Source organism: Furipterus horrens, unplaced genomic scaffold, assembly GCF_987537825.1.
Source record: "Furipterus horrens unplaced genomic scaffold, mFurHor1.1.pri manual_scaffold_5, whole genome shotgun sequence".
Classification (NCBI taxonomy): Eukaryota; Metazoa; Chordata; class Mammalia; order Chiroptera; family Furipteridae; genus Furipterus; species Furipterus horrens.
This window is the reverse complement of record NW_028327175.1, coordinates 159,013,586-159,029,715: the sequence shown is the minus strand read 5'-3', so window position 1 is coordinate 159,029,715 and position 16,130 is coordinate 159,013,586. Positions and strand designations below refer to the sequence as shown.

Here is a 16,130-nt window from a genome sequence, read left to right as displayed (position 1 = left end):
TAAATATCTGCACTGTCATTTCTCTCATCTCAAAAAAGAAAACCAGCAACAACAAAAAATAAACCACCTCTCTTATAAACATAAAGCTCAAAGAAGTTAAAGAATACCCTTTAATTCTAAATTTGAATATCTGTATAAACTCAGGGTGTATTTTTTCCTTTAAGTTCCTTGGAGAAATGGCTGATTTTAGATACGGGGCAGGATTATATAAGATGAGCCTGGAACATCTTGTCAGAAAAGCGGCTATCAAAGATAATTGGGGTCATGACAAAAGAATTCAGAAGCCGGCTTGGTGGGTTTTTACTGACTATAAAGATGGGACAATTTGAGGATTGTTTTTAAAAAGCATTTTAAAATTTAGATTAAAAAATAAACTATTTACTATGTAATGAAATATAAACTATGTTTTTTAAAAAATCACAAGATAAAAACACTAAATTTCTAAAAACTGACCACGTTAGAAGATGTTTGGGAACTGACTTGCCTTCTGAAATCTGATGAATAAAGACAAATAGCTAAGCATCTATTCTGAATTCCCGATATGAACCATTCCTCAGAATGAACAAATATTGATAAGGGCAATATTCCTTTTAAAAGAAGATGAACCAACAAATGGAAAAAGAATGTTAGATTTTGTTACTCCTAATGAAATAAACAATACAGAATATAAATTTACCTAAAATCATTGGGTAAAAAGCTGATGGGGAATAATATAATCAGTGAATTAGGATGACAACGCCTGACCCATGATTCAGGCTCAACATCACAAAAAGATATACCATCAGATACTATGTATATCCTGATGTAAAGAAACAGAAATGTAAGAATCACAGATGGTGCTCTTGCCATATGAATTTTCAGAGAAAAAAAAAACTGAGGTTGAATTTGTCTCTACAGGACAATGGTTTCTGCTATAATGAAAAAAGAAAAAAGAAAAAAAGAGGGAAAAAAAGCAAGCTTTAAATAAAAAAAAAGCACAGGAGACATATCAACCACATATAATGTGCAACCTTCTTTGGATACTGTCTTAAACTAACCAAATGTATAAAACAAAAAGAACAACTAAGAGACAAATGAAACATTTGAACACAAATCAGTATTATGGCATTATTAAGTTTTTTTTGCTTGTTTTAAGTATAATGGTTATAAAATATCCTTATCTTTTAGTGACATATACTGATGAATCATTGGTTTTTAGGATATGACTTCTATAATTTGTTATAAAATTTTTTTCAGGGGTGGGGTCTGGTAAGGGCACAGATGAAATAAGAATGGCTATGTATTGAAAAAATTTTAAACTGGGAGCATATGAGGGACATGGGATTCATAAAATTTTTTTTCCATTTAAAGAAAGAACCTTGACTATATAACCTTCACTTCATTCAATTCATCTTCATTATAGCTAACCACAAGGATTTCTCCTATTTTTTCCTGTAAATCCACTTCATTCATTCTCACCCCACTCTACTGCAATGAAATCTGCTCTAGCAGGACCTCTAAAATAGCCTTCAAGTCTAATGGTGAAATAATCTGTCTTCATTTCACTTGACACAGGGGCAGCACAGCATTTGACAGAGTTGATCACTCCTTTGAAACACTACACTCTTGTGGTTTCACTCCTACCTCACCGGACATACCGAGTCTCTCCTGCTGATTCTTCCACATGTCTGAAGTCTCTACAAATTGAGAATTTGCAGGATTTTGTCCTTGATTAAAATTCTTTTCTATCTCTGTTAGTTTCTCTGTGATTTCATCCATTCTCATGGCTTATTGAAATACTATCTCTATAAAATTGACATCCTAAATTATATCTCCAGCTTGACCCTTTTCTCAGAACCACACTCAGACAAAAGTGAGCTGATCTTCCGCTGCATCTTTCCAGTTCCATGCCAATAACATCAGAGTAAAACGGTGACAGTTTTTGGCCCACACTCCAAATTTAATCTATCAGAAACCCCATTGACTCTACCTTCAAACCATATCCAGAATCAGACATTTTTCATGTCCTTATTAGCCATTCCAGTCCAAGCTCCAACATCTCATCTTTCTGCTGAGTTGTTAGGATAGCCTCTTTATGATCATCCTGCTTTTCTATTCCCTGCCCCACTCTAGTCTAGTTTTAACCCAGTAACCAGAATGTTAGGTTTGAGTCACATCATAACCCTTTTCTACCATGAAATCTCCAGTAAACTTCCTGTCACTCACAATAAAGACCAAAGTGTATACAGCAATCTAGAAAACCTGAGATGAACTGCTCAGATCCCCTCTTACCTCCCTGATCTCATCTCCAAATATTCTCATTTCACATTTGCTCTGGCCACACTGGCCTCCTTGCTTGCATCAAGTATTCAAGGGAAATCCCTGCCCCCTGACTTCTGCATTTGCCACTTTCGCAGTCTGGAATGCTCTTTCTCCAAATACAAGCGCTGCAGATTTGCATTTCCTTCAGGACTTTACATAAATGCCTCATGCTTAGTGAATCCTCTGACAACCCTATCTAAATGAAATTGTTTTACAGCACTATCTCTCCTCTTTTTCACGGCTGTGTTTCCAATACCTAGAACACTTCAAAGTGGTGCTCGGTAACATTTGTTGAGTAGGTTACTTAAATTGATATTAAAGATGATCAGGAACACTTCAAGAAAGTGATGTTACTTTATGTATGCCAAGAAGGAGTAGGTCCTCAAGATAGATGGGGACAAAAAAAAGTTTTGTTTTCTTTTTTAAAGCATTAACAGAAGAAAATATTAAGAAATACACATGGGTCACTTGTTTTGTTGACTTTAGATTTTGGTAAGTATGTATATAGAAATATATTTGGTGTCTTATGTATAGTTTGAGCTCTAACCAAGCTATATTAAAACAAATGACATATAAGAACAATTAACTATCTTAATTGATTGATATCTAACATAAAAGTTTTCTTTCCATAATGCTTTATTCCTAAGACTAGCCAAAATAAAGGAGAGGCAGAATACAGTGCAAAAGAAATTGCAAACTTCTGCCAATTGAACGTTGTGCACAGAAAATTAGCACAGTCCATAGACCTCACCTAAAATCGACAGTGATGAAGCCTTACTGTTGTTTGTCATCGAGTTATTCTTCCGTTTGATTCGAGGAATGAATTTCTTCTCCACAGCCCTTATCTTATGCGCGAGGACCTCTGTCATCATTGCTGCTCTTTTCTTCCCAGAACGAGGAACTGGCTGAGTAAAACATGTTCTTTTCTTAGCACGGGGTGTGAGGACCTGAATGGCCCCAGATTTGATCTTGGCTTCCATTCCTTCCCTTGAGCCAAACTCATCTGCGTCTGAAAGTTTATAAAGGGGTAGCACATGCAGCTGCTCATCTTGAGGAATAACACCCAATGAGCGGTTATCTTCTCGTGTTAAAGTACACACCTGATAGGAAGAAAACATGAAATGGAAAATATAGGTCCTGCACATTCATCAAAGTTATTTCCATCTTCTTATTGTTGCCACAGTGCAAGGGTTCGATATTCTTGTTTCATTTGCAATTGGTTACTACAGGTATATTAATTTTAAATAAATGTCTTGTATGTCAAGCCACCCAACACTATTAAATTCTAGTAATTAATTTCTTGTTTGTAAGCAGACCATTGTAATTTTGAGTTGATTTTATAAGTAAATGATATTGTATTTTTTAATGTATTTTATAATATTTTAACTATTAAGCCTTCTTTATGTTATATTCCATCATTCAAAAAATTTTATTTATTTATTTATTTATTTATTTATTTATTTATTTATTTATTTATTTATTTATTTATTTATTTATAGATAGATAGATAGAGGGGAAGGGAGGAAGAAAGAGAGAAAAAGAAACATCAATATGTGAGAGATACATCCACCAGTTACCTCTCACACGCCCCCTGACTGGGGACCCAGCCTGCAACCCAGGCACGTGCCCTGACTGGGAATTAAACCGGCAACCTATTGGGTTCACAGGCCGGCACTCAACCCACTGAGCCATGCCAGCCAGGGCTATTCCCATTCTATCTTAACTAAGTTAAGAACAGTTAGTGAACTGTTCATGACCTTCATATTAAATATTAACTATAAAGAAGATACTATTTTAGCCTATACACACCCTATTTCTTAATATTTGAATAACGTCACATTCCTTGGGGTAGAGGGGATTTAATTATGATGAATTGCCTAATTTGCTGTGTTTTCCTCTAGGATATTTTCACATCTGTAAGTGAAATTTATAGAAATTTTTTCTGCTTTCCTTTTCAGGTTGATTTTTTTAAAAGATTTTATTTATTTATTTTTAAAGAGAGGGGAAGGGAAAGAGAAAGAAGAGCAACATCAATCTGTTGCCTCTTGCATGCCCCCAACTGGGGACCTGACCCAAAACATAAGCATGTGCCCTGACCGGGAATTGAACCAGTGACTTTTGCTTTGTGGAATGACATCCAACCTACTAAGCGACGCTGGTCAGGACCAGGGTGAGTTTTTCCCTTCAATAAATAAATTGACAGTTATCAATGAAACAAAAGAGGTAGGATTTATACTCTACTTGTTTTAAAGAAATAACTGAAATATTTTATCCTGATACATTTTCTCTTTCTGTTCCATTTTGCTTATATTATTGTTAGGAGCATATCAATAACTTTGCCTGACTTTATTTTGGATGTGAAATAGGACAAATTAAGAAAATTCTACCTTTTATATAAATTATCTCTCAGCCTTTATTGTTACTTTATTTTATTCATCGTATAGCAATGAAAATATAGAACTATATACAGAAAATTCCTGACATTTGATACCTAAAAATATTCTTCATATACTATTATTTTTATAAAAATTTCAAATGTCATTAAAGATCCATTAAAAGCATAACCAATGGTTTTATTATTTTTTATTGAAAACATTTTTCTTAAGAGCTCTTTTTAAGATAGCAGAGATATTATAAAACTGGAAATAAGTGAAATTGTCAAATTTGATTTCCAAGATTGCTAGGATTGGATGGATAAAAATGGGAAAGTCAAGTAGGCTAAAAGTTTTAAAAATCTTAATATTTTCTCAACGTCTATGGTCATATTTTCCAGCAAGGCTTCAGTTCAATATTTTTAAATTTAATAACTTTAGAAAATTAAGTTAAATTCAAATCTTTCATTAGTAAATGTTTACTTCAATCTATTTATTTGTCCATAGGGAAACTAAGAAGCGGACAAGGACTAGACACGAGAAACATAATTAAAAAGACTGGGGAAGCAGGGAGGAAGAAGAGTTGACAGTAGAATTTTAAGAATTCAGGTTTTTGAAGATGGGGAAATTTGGAATTAGGCCAAGTTCTAGGTACGAGCCTTATAGCATGAATAATGAAAGCATCAGAGAAGAGCGAGCACTGAATAACATGGAAGAAGCAGCAGACAAGAAGAACCAAAATTTAGTTTGACTATAAACCTAATCCAGCCTGATCAGATATTCTGGAATGAGGCAATTCAGGTAAAATGTACTAGCTAAGTAATGATGATAAACTACTCTCTGGCTAGGAGTCATCTGGACAGATTTTTAAAATTCCAACATTTGGAAGTAACAGCGGTCTCAAATATTATAGTCATAATCAGTGCACAAGTAATATGCAAAAAGTTATTTTGGTTCCTTAGTCTATCTCTGACAGACTTCACTGACCAGCCATGAATTAGACTGTGCATTTCAAATCACAGCTGAGACCCTGTAGCTGCATCTTATACTGGGCCAAACAACCAAACTGGCATATTACAAAAATAATTATTCTTCATTAACCTTTTTACAAGATTAGAAGAAAATAATTACTTGAAGCAAACTCATTTCTCTTAATAAAGGACTATTGCTAGATTTTACACTGGGTCTTGTACCTAATTTAAGTATCTCTTGATTGACTTCACACTATAAGCATGTGATCCTTTTCATGGCTATAAACATTGTATGCACACATAAATACAAATATTGTAATAATTTTTGAATATTCATGCAATTTTATTACAAATGAATATGCATTAAGGAGATGATAAATTTGGCATAGTTCTCTCATAAAAACCGTGAAGTATAGATGGCAAAAAAAGAAACATTAAGTTACTTAACTTCCTAACTACCAGTTTGATAGCGTAGAATTGTGGCTTTGAATAACTCCTACCTCCCAACATACATACAATAATTAAATAGATAATTCAAGGGTTTCAACAAAATATATGTTGAAAGCTAGTTCTGTAGGTTTTTTATTTTTTATTCTCACCAAAGGAAAACTTTAAAAAAAGATTTTATTTTTAGAGAGGGGAAGGGAGAAAGAAAGAGAGGGAAACATCTATGTGTGAGAGAGCGATGATCAGTTGTCTCCCACACGCCCCCAACTGGGGACCTGGCCCGCAACCAAGGCATGTGTCCTGACTAGGAATCAAACCGGCGACCCTTCTGGTTGAGGAATTATGACCCACCCAATGAACCAAACCAGTCAGGGCGGTTCTATAACATCTTTGGAAGTACTTCAATAATAACTTATATTATTATTATATATACATGATCAGAATATACAATATGATAAGTCATATTTAAGGACCTCAGCCTAAGCACATAGCAATGGAGCTTTTAGAATCAAAAGCCACCCAGGTACATACCACAGTGCTTCCATTATTCATGTTGTGAATGTCCCTGTGGGGATGGGCACAGAAGTCTAAGCAAGCAGTGACCCCAGAGAAAGGACGACCTTCTTTGCTGCCAAGCCGACATTCTCGGGCAACATGTTCATATTCCACCTAAAAAAATGTATAACATACAGTTTAAGAGACAGAAAGAATCAATTTCAGTAAATAGTAAAAATCACTTCATGACAAAATTCTTAAATTAATTAGTTTGTAATTTCAGAGATTTCTGGAACTAGTGTATTATTGCACTGACTATGAAGTTTTTAGCCCCTGGCTGGTTTGGCTCAGTGGATTGAGCGTCGGCCTGCGAGCTAAGTGTCGCTGGTTCGATCTTCCAGTCAGGGCACATCAGAGAAGGAAAACTCTGATTCCAAAAAACCTCCGCTGCCTTGCGGCATACCTCTTCAGGGGAAAGGCTAAGGGAGTAAACCCCGACAGAAAATCCGGAGCCGGAGTCCCTAAGGCGGTTTGACGTTGTAGTCAACACCGGCAACTCCTGCGGCGCACCTGAAGCCAAGCTGTATTGACTCCGTCTTTCCCTTGGACCCTTCAGCTGCGAAGAGAGGGGGGGCCTGCTGCATGGGCAACAGCAGACCCTCCATATCACCCTGCCCAGGCTCTGTAGCTTCAGCTCCACTGGAGAGGACACTACAGCGTCATCGCAAGATGTCGATTCAACACGGGAGGAGACAGATACCGTGTCACTCCCGAGTCGGACTGCACAACCATTCTCGGCGGTGCAGATAGACTCTTAAGAAGCTACACCATCGTCTCTCAAGACGGACGGCTGCCGACGACGAATGTAGTTTTAGTAACATTCATGATAAAGAGTTTGAGAATACATGGGTAAAATGATAATTACTATGGCTGAAGGCAGGGTGAGGACACTAATAGCCACTGGTTATACACATCAACAAGTAGAGTAGCCTAAATCATTCCACTATTTGATCATGTATGCAGGGTTTTCAAATGTATAAAAAGTAAATATATATACATATTTATAAGCTAGTACAGAAAGTGTATTTATGAAATTTTTAAGTGAAAATCTGGAATTTAACAGAGAGCATGTTATTCATAATACAAATAGACAACTAAAAACATAGGAACCTATGCTTCTGTTTAAAATTTAAATTTAATAAAAATGAACGCATAAGCAGAAAAACAAATTGATGTTTCCCTTCTTCTTTCTATGAAAAAAAAAATAACAGAAAGACTACACTTGTTTTCTACTTTGTGTGATACATGATTTGTAAGTATTTTCTCCTATTCTGTGGTTGTCTTTTTAACCCCCCCCCATTTTACTGAGATATTACTGACATATAGCAGCCTGTAAGGTTAAGGTGAGCAATACGTGTATTGCAAAATGATTACCACAATATGGTTAGTTAACATTTTAATCCCTTCATGTAGTGATAACATTTAGGATCTCTTAAAAAAACTTTTAAGTATATAATACAGTATTCTTAATTCACATGCATTAGAGTCCAGATTTTATGTATCTTATAGACGGATATATGTATTTTTTGACTAACATCTCACTATCTCTCCCTACCATATACTTTCTTAATGATGTTTTTGAAGCACAAAAGTTTAAAATTTTGATTATTTATTTCTTCTAAATTTCATTTTGGATTGGCTATTGCTAGTATATAGAAGTACAATGATCTTTGCATATTGATCTTGTATCCAGAAACCTTGCTGAACTCCTTTATTAGTTCTAATTGTGTGTGTGAGTGAATGCCTCGGTATTTTCTACATACAGAATCATACTACTGGCAACTAGAGATAATTTTCTCTCTCTCTTTTATGGTCTGGATTTCTTTTACTTGCCTAATTGTCTTGACTAGAACCTCTAAAAACATAATTAATAAAAGTGGTGAGATTGACATTCTTATCTTGTTCTGGATGTTAGGCAAAAAGGTTTTAGTTTTTTATGAGTAATTATGATGTTAGCTCTGAGGTTTTCATAGATGTCCTTTATCGGGTTGGGGCAATTCCCTTCTATTGTTAGGTTTTGAGTGTTTTCATTATGAAAGAGAGTCAAATTACTCACTGCCTTTTCTGCATCTATAGAGGTTATCATGTGGTTTTTGTTTTTTGTTCTATTAATATGGTATATTACATTGATTAATTTTCATGTGCTGAACAAATCACACATTCCTGTTTTTTTGTCTAAAGATTTTATTTATTTATTTTTAGAGAGAGGGGAAAGGAGGGAGAAAGAGGGAGAGAAACATAAATGTGTGATTGCCTCTCACATACCCGCAACTGGGGATCTAGCCTGCAAACCCACGCATGTGCCCTGACTGGGAATCGAACTGGTCACTCAAGTTCACAGGCTGGCGCTCAATTCACTGAATAACACCAGCCAGGGCTTCTGTTTTTATAAGTTTTATTTTTAGAAATAACCGTAATTCTGTCACTAGTTGCAACTCAATTATCATAATAATATCTAATAAGCTAGATAATTTTAAAGCTGGTCAATTAAAATAAATATTCATCAAAGATCAAATTGGAAAGGTTTTCTATAACAGTAATTTTGTTTATATAGTAATTCTAACCATGTTTAAGAGTACCATAAGGTCCCAAAACATACCTGGTTCTGGTAAGCAACTGGAGCATACTGCTTATAAATTGGAGCTAATTGCGTAGCCAAACTCTGTAAATTATCTTCAAGATTTTTTTCCTATAGGAAAAGACAGTCCATAAAAGTTGTTTCACAATGACATGTAAGGTGCATTTAAGGTTATGAAACTGATATATAGTTGATGCACAATTCATACTTACCCTGATGAAAAGAGCTACCATAGAAAATAGCATGGATTTAAAAAAAATATATATATATATACACATATATTAGTGATTGTTATTCTTTAATTTAGTCTTTTGAAACTAAAATTCTATGTTATAAGCTAATTAAAAATCTAAATGGTGTTAGTAGTAAGTTGCAAAACTGCTCATGCGGCTAAAAATGAGAACCATATTTTATATTTACTCAATGGTACTAGGCAAAGTTGCTGCTGGCAAAAGGAGATGTCCAAGCACAGAATTCTGACACAATGGAACAATTTTCTATAACAGAGATAGCAGAGCAATGCACATAAGGTACACATCATGTATCAGATCCTGTGCTAAGAGCTTCAAATGAAATAAGTAGGTAATGGTTTTCTAAAAACCAGTGTTTTCTTTCCTATACCATAAAGACTACAAATTGAGGAAGATTTGGGAGAACTGTGAGGAACCTTAACACCATTATTAAGAATCTGTATTGCCAACCTCAGCCCGATAGCTCTCTTGGTTAGAATGTTGTCCCAATAAGCCAAGGTTGCAGGTTTAATCTCTGGTCAGAGTATGTACAAGAATCAACCAATGAATGCATAAATAAGTGGAACAACAAATAGATGACTCTCTTTTCCTCTCTTTCTTAAATCAATAAAGAGTTAAAAAAAAGTTTCTGGATTGCTACTAATAATATTGTAGAAACATAGCTTTTTTCAAAGGAAAAGTGTCATGACAAGAGTCGATTAAAAATGTCACTGATGACAGTACGAGGTATGAGGCAGAGAAAGATTTCTAAAACAATAGTTGAAAGACCACTGTCATAGTTTTTCAGATAATTATAATCTTAAATCAAGTCAAGGACTTGGTAAAAAATGATCAGTCACATGAAAGGAAGACAACTGAAGGCGAACAGAGGACAAGAATGAAGGAGGAACTTAAGGTTTGAGCCTTGTGTATTATTTGAAGCTTGGTGGATACCAACCAAGCACACAGAAAGAAGACTTTCATAAAGATCAGTTCACCTCTGATAATGCACGAGATTATTATAAAAGCCAAAGCCATACAGCAAAGTAGACATAAGAAGTGAAATTTATGAGTGTTTCTAACAAGCCTCAATGTTGGTAACTGTAAAGCATCAGTGATAATCCCTTTGACTTCCTATTGATTTGTTGATGCTTTCATTGAAAAAGAAATTTATGTATATAAGTACTATATCTAAATTACTGTTACATTCATCTGTATACTTAATTATCTGTTACTTAATGTAGCTTAATAAATACAGTCAGGAAAGTTAGGATCCTACTTTAAAAACACTTTCCTGTTTACATACACATTAATTATTTTATTTGGAGAAAACTTTAGAATTATGATTTAAATATCTATTAAAAAAGATTTTTTTTTCCCTTAACACTTGAAATAGTGGGTGGGATGGTTTAATTGTGTTTCACTGCCAGTAGAATATTACCAACTATCCAGTGTCACAGTCAGACTTGTCATCTTATATTTCATTTATTGAGTAGAAATGTTGAAAAAGAAAAAAAGAAAAAAAAAAGAGGCAAATAGAAATAAATCAAACAAAGATTGTATAGCTGACTTATTAGATACAAAGGCTTCTTCTTATCAGATTTTTACCTGTTGGGGGCTCAAGCCAACATCCCTCTACTCTCCTCATGCTATAGCTGATCTCTAGGACCATCAAATCCACATCCATGGCTACAATTACCACCTGGACCACAGATTACCCCTTGAGTCTCAGATTTTTATTGATGTGATAATCCCCACTTGGAATCTCTTTAGGGGATCTCCAATACATGTAAAAACTGAATTCATAATCTGTCATCTGCCAAGCTGGTGCTATTTCACCATAACCTTTTGTCAAGAAATAGCACCACCATCTAATTTTAAAAAATCTTCCCAGACAAAACACTGCTCATCGTTTCCTCTGTTACAACCATAATCCAAGCTACTATTATCCCTTCCCTCGACTATTTTTCATTGCTAGCTCATTTTGCTAAACCCACTCTTGGCCAACTGCAATCCATTATTCAAAGAGCAGCCATAGAGAGCTCCTTAAAAGACAAGTGCAATTATATTACTCTCCTCCTTAAAACCCTTCAACGATCTTCCAAAATCTTGACATGGCTTACAAGGACGTTGCATGCACCTCACTCTCCCTTGCCTGCTGAGCTTCATACTGGCCTCCTCTCAGTTCCTGGAATGATCAATGCTTCATCCTGTATTATAAGCACTATATAAATGTTACTCATTATCATAATAACATAAGCAAAAACTGATCTCACATTTATTAATTGTATGACAGTATCATTATAGAATAAAAGTTTAAGTCATGTCAATATTACTAATATATTTATACGCTAACAGTTTCATTATATCATATTTGGAAAGAAAACACAACAGGCTAATTTTAAGGGAAAACTGACATCACATTATCAATTGTTCTGACCTTTGAACATAGTAGCTTTCCATTAACAGGTATTTTATATGTCCCTTACTAATATTTAGTTTTCTCCCCTAAAGATCTAACACACTTCTTGGTAGACTTCTATAGTATTGTATAATACTTTGTCTGCAAATGATACTTCTCTCTCTCAAATCTTTTCCTTGTTTTATTGTAATAGATGGAAACTCTAGAAAATGCTAAGTAATTTTAATTACCTCTTTAAAGGGATCATTATTTATTTAAGTCTAAGCTTTTTTGAAAGATGTTATATTCATTGTATTATACAGTTGGATTAATTTCTGCTGTTTTATTTTCTTTTCTATTTATCCTGTATCCCAATGATTTTGCAAACAGACTGCTTGCTTTTTAAAATTTTCCCCACAACTAGTTCAAAGCTATAAATTCTATTTCTATTCATCTAAACAATTTTTAAACATGCACTTTGTTAAATATGTTTTTCTGACATCTAGAACAGTGTTTTCCAACCTTTGGGTCATGACTAATTAGTGGGCCAAAAAATCAGTTTAATAGGTCACAACTAGCATTTAATAAAGAAATAAAATTTTATTTAAAATATTATATGCATCATAGAGATCCTTAGCAATAACTATACTGGATATTAACTTTTAAAATACTTTCTTTGTTACTATACTAAGGCTAAGTCTTCTTTTCTGATAGTTTTGTTTAAATTATTTACTTGTATATATTTGTCTGTATAGTGGTATGTAATATAAAATGTTTTAACTTTTGGTCACAGCTCAAAGTTTGAAAAACACTGATCTTAGAGTTAATCAGTATCTAAATTTTTCCCACTCCAAACAAAGCATAAAACATCACCACACTTAGTTCTTATAGGTGTCCCACCCCCTCCCACTACCCACCCACCCTTGAGGTGTTAAAGAGAATGGAATTATAGGTTATTTTTAATTTAAAAATGTAAGTACTCAACTTATTTAAACTTAACAGTAAGGTTGACTAATTTCTTTGCTCACCATGGCCTCGTGTCCCGGACAGATTGCTTCCGGTCTCATATATCTTCTTTCTGGATTACGTCCTTTAGTAATTCTTTCATAGTAGCTCTGTGGGCAGTAAACTTTCTGAGTCTTTGAAATGTTTGCAAATGGCTTTATTTATTCTTCCTACTTAGGCTGGGTATAAAATTCTAGATTCTTTTAACAATAGTTCTCTCTGGGGTTAGGGGAGGAGGAGGAAGGAGCCAGGGACAATTGGAATTTGGGCTAACAATTAAAGACTTTACCTAACTTATTTAGAATTTTAATCTATTTACATAAGTATATATTTTTACTATTTTGTCACTACTTTTTAGTATTTAATTTTTTTACTATTTAAAAACATTTTAAAGAAATGCACTTATACATTCATTGTGTAAATTAAAAAGTTAAAAAGATACTTACATGTAAGGGAGAGCTTGGGTCAATTCTAAATCTTCTAGGGCTTGGGCTTCTACCAAATTTGCAGCCATTAAAATACATACTCCATGAACAGCCAAAAGAGAATGAAGCTCCACAAGTCTCAGGATCAATTCCTTGACATGTGCAGGTACGACTGTAAGATGTAATCGCAAGGGAATGAATTGATAAAGCAAGACAATACTTCAGACAGAACATTTCAGGTCCGTATAACTTTAGTATAGATGGCTAATAAACTGATTTTAATACATCTTTTTTATTGTTTATTATATCTAAAGTACCTTAACACAAAGCTAACTGTACGTGAATAGAACTAATTTTTTAAACTATAACATTTGTCCAAGATTGTAAATTCAAATACATGGTAATAAAAGATACTGATCAGGCTCTGGCTTGTGTGGCTCAGTGGATTGAGCGCTGGACTAAGAACCAAAGTGTCACTGGTTCAATTCGATTGGAATTATTGGCAGGAATAATATACTCAATCCATAATATTAGGACATATAAGTCAATCTGTCCCATTTCAGTGATGTTGACTGTTTCAAGGTATTTTACACAAGTTCTTTTGGGTCTCACAGTCTTTCACATTTCCTATGTGTTTAATTTTTAAATAACTGTCATTAGTTAAACTATATTTTTCTCTCCTTCCCATATATTATATTTCAATGACATTTTAAATAAATCATTTTTCTGTTTGGCAACTTAAAATTTCCTCTGCAATTTCAATTTAACTCCTTTTTTCCCATTTGCATTGCACTTTTCTTTCTTATCAAAGTCAGTACAATAATTTGTCCATTTAAAACATACTTCCATCTTTGTAAGAAGATTCACAGGAAGTTAGAATATTTGAGCTATTCCTCCTCTGTTTTATTCCTTCAGAGTATTTTTTATTTTAAATATTTTTAGAGAGGGGAAGAGAGAGAGAGAGAGAGAAACGTCAATGCTCAAGAGATACACGATCAGTTGCCTCTCACACCCCCCCCATCTGGGGACTGGGAATCTCAGGGCACATGCCTGGGTTGCAGGCCAGGTCTCAGTTGGGGGTACACGAGAGGCAATCACATATTGGTGTTTCTTTCCCTCTCTTTCTCCTCTTTCCTTCTCTCTAAAAACAAACTGTTAAAAAACAAAAACAAAAAAGAATACTGACCTTTTAAAAAATAAAAGATACAGATCAGAAATAATCATAACCTTGTTTGATTTGAAGATGGTCTCAGGAGGAAATATAAAGGGCTTGGATTTTACATCCTAGATCTGTTCCCTACCAGAAATGAAAACTGCAGTGCCTCATGATCTCTTTGGACTTTAGCTCTTCCATCTGTAAAATGATACTATCTTCTGAGTACTAACAAGGATGGTATATATTGTGTGTGAAATCACTTCATCAGTATTAAAGAAAGCCTTTATGAATGCCACAAGAGAAAAAAACAGGAAGCCTGTTACATTTGGTAACTGGGTAATTTTATCACTGTGGGGCATTTCTGAAGCTCTAGATACTCTATAGTAAAGATGACAATGATTGGAATGCACATACAAAGATATGAAACCAAGAAGTAACATGCACTCAGTGGTTGCTATTTGTGTAATGCTTGAAACTTCCAATAGTATATATGCAGTACTTATGTAATGCCTAAGAATACAAACAACATGGAAACCAGACGTTTGGAAGTAAGCACACAGCATAGTATAGTTATCAAATTATAATGTTGTATACCTGAAATTTATGTTATTAGCCATAGTTACCTCAATAAAAAATAATAAAATAAACATTACGTGAAAAATGTAAAAATTTAGAGATCAAAACTATTAGTATCTTTTAATTGTGAACATCAGGAAAAAGTCTAAGATAACACTGAATACAAAAAGAAAGCACACAAAAAAGATCTTCAAGATGCTATGGCCCTGGCTAGTGTGGCTCAGTGGATTGAACACCAGCCTACAAACTGAAAGGTCGCCAGTTTGATTTCCAGTCGGGGCACACGCCTGGGCTGCGGGCCCAGTATCCAGTTGGGGGTCTGTCAGAGGCAACTGATCGTGTATCTCTTGAGCATTGACGTTTCTCTCTCTCTCCCCTTCTCTCTAAAAATATTTAAAATAAAAAATACTCTGAAGGAATAAAACAGAGGAGGAATAGCTTAAATATTCTAACTCCCTGTGAATCTTCTTACAAAGATGGAAGTATGTTTTAAATGGACAAATTATTGTACTGACTTTGATAAGAAAGAAAAGTGCAATGCAAATGGGAAAAAAGGAGATAAATTGAAATTGCAGAGGAAATTTTAAGTTGCCAAACAGAAAAATGATTTATTTAAAATGTCATTGAAATATATGGGAAGGAGAGAAAAATATAGTTTAACTAATGACAGTTATTTAAAAATTAAACACATAGGAAATGTGAAAGACTGTGAGACCCAAAAGAACTTGTGTAAAATATCTTGAAACAGTCAACATCACTGAAATGGGACAGATTGACTTATATGTCCTAATATTATGGATTGAGTATACTATTCCTGCCAATAATTCCTGAACCTAATTGAATCAGGCAAAAACAATCAGGCAAACCAAAACTGAGTAACAGTCTACAAAATGAAGTCTTTCCTTTTAAAACTGTCAATGCTGTGAAGGAAAAAGAACTGAGATTAAGGGATTAAGAGGCAAAGAGACAAAACAATTTAACCCATCCTTGGTGGAATGAGGGAAAATTACTATAGAGAATAATATTGGGAAACAGATAACATTTGAAATATAAACTATAAATTAAATAATTTTATCTATTTTAAAGTCAAAGTTAAATTTTCTGATTTTGATC

General features: G+C 34.2%; 1 protein-coding gene across 1 annotated transcript in view; it reads right to left on the bottom strand.

Moving 5' to 3' along the window:
* The window catches only part of TET1 (tet methylcytosine dioxygenase 1), a 117,391-nt gene that overhangs the window by 2,987 nt on the left and 98,274 nt on the right, over positions 1 to 16,130 (bottom strand). Inside the window, exons 7-11 of the mRNA XM_090278112.1 lie at positions 13,307 to 13,457; positions 12,884 to 12,970; positions 9,246 to 9,335; positions 6,623 to 6,760; positions 3,053 to 3,401 (exon numbers count right to left, since the gene is read on the bottom strand). Coding sequence (XP_090134238.1) covers positions 3,053 to 3,401; positions 6,623 to 6,760; positions 9,246 to 9,335; positions 12,884 to 12,970; positions 13,307 to 13,457 — 815 coding nt within the window. The remainder of the gene's footprint in view (positions 1 to 3,052; positions 3,402 to 6,622; positions 6,761 to 9,245; positions 9,336 to 12,883; positions 12,971 to 13,306; positions 13,458 to 16,130) is intronic.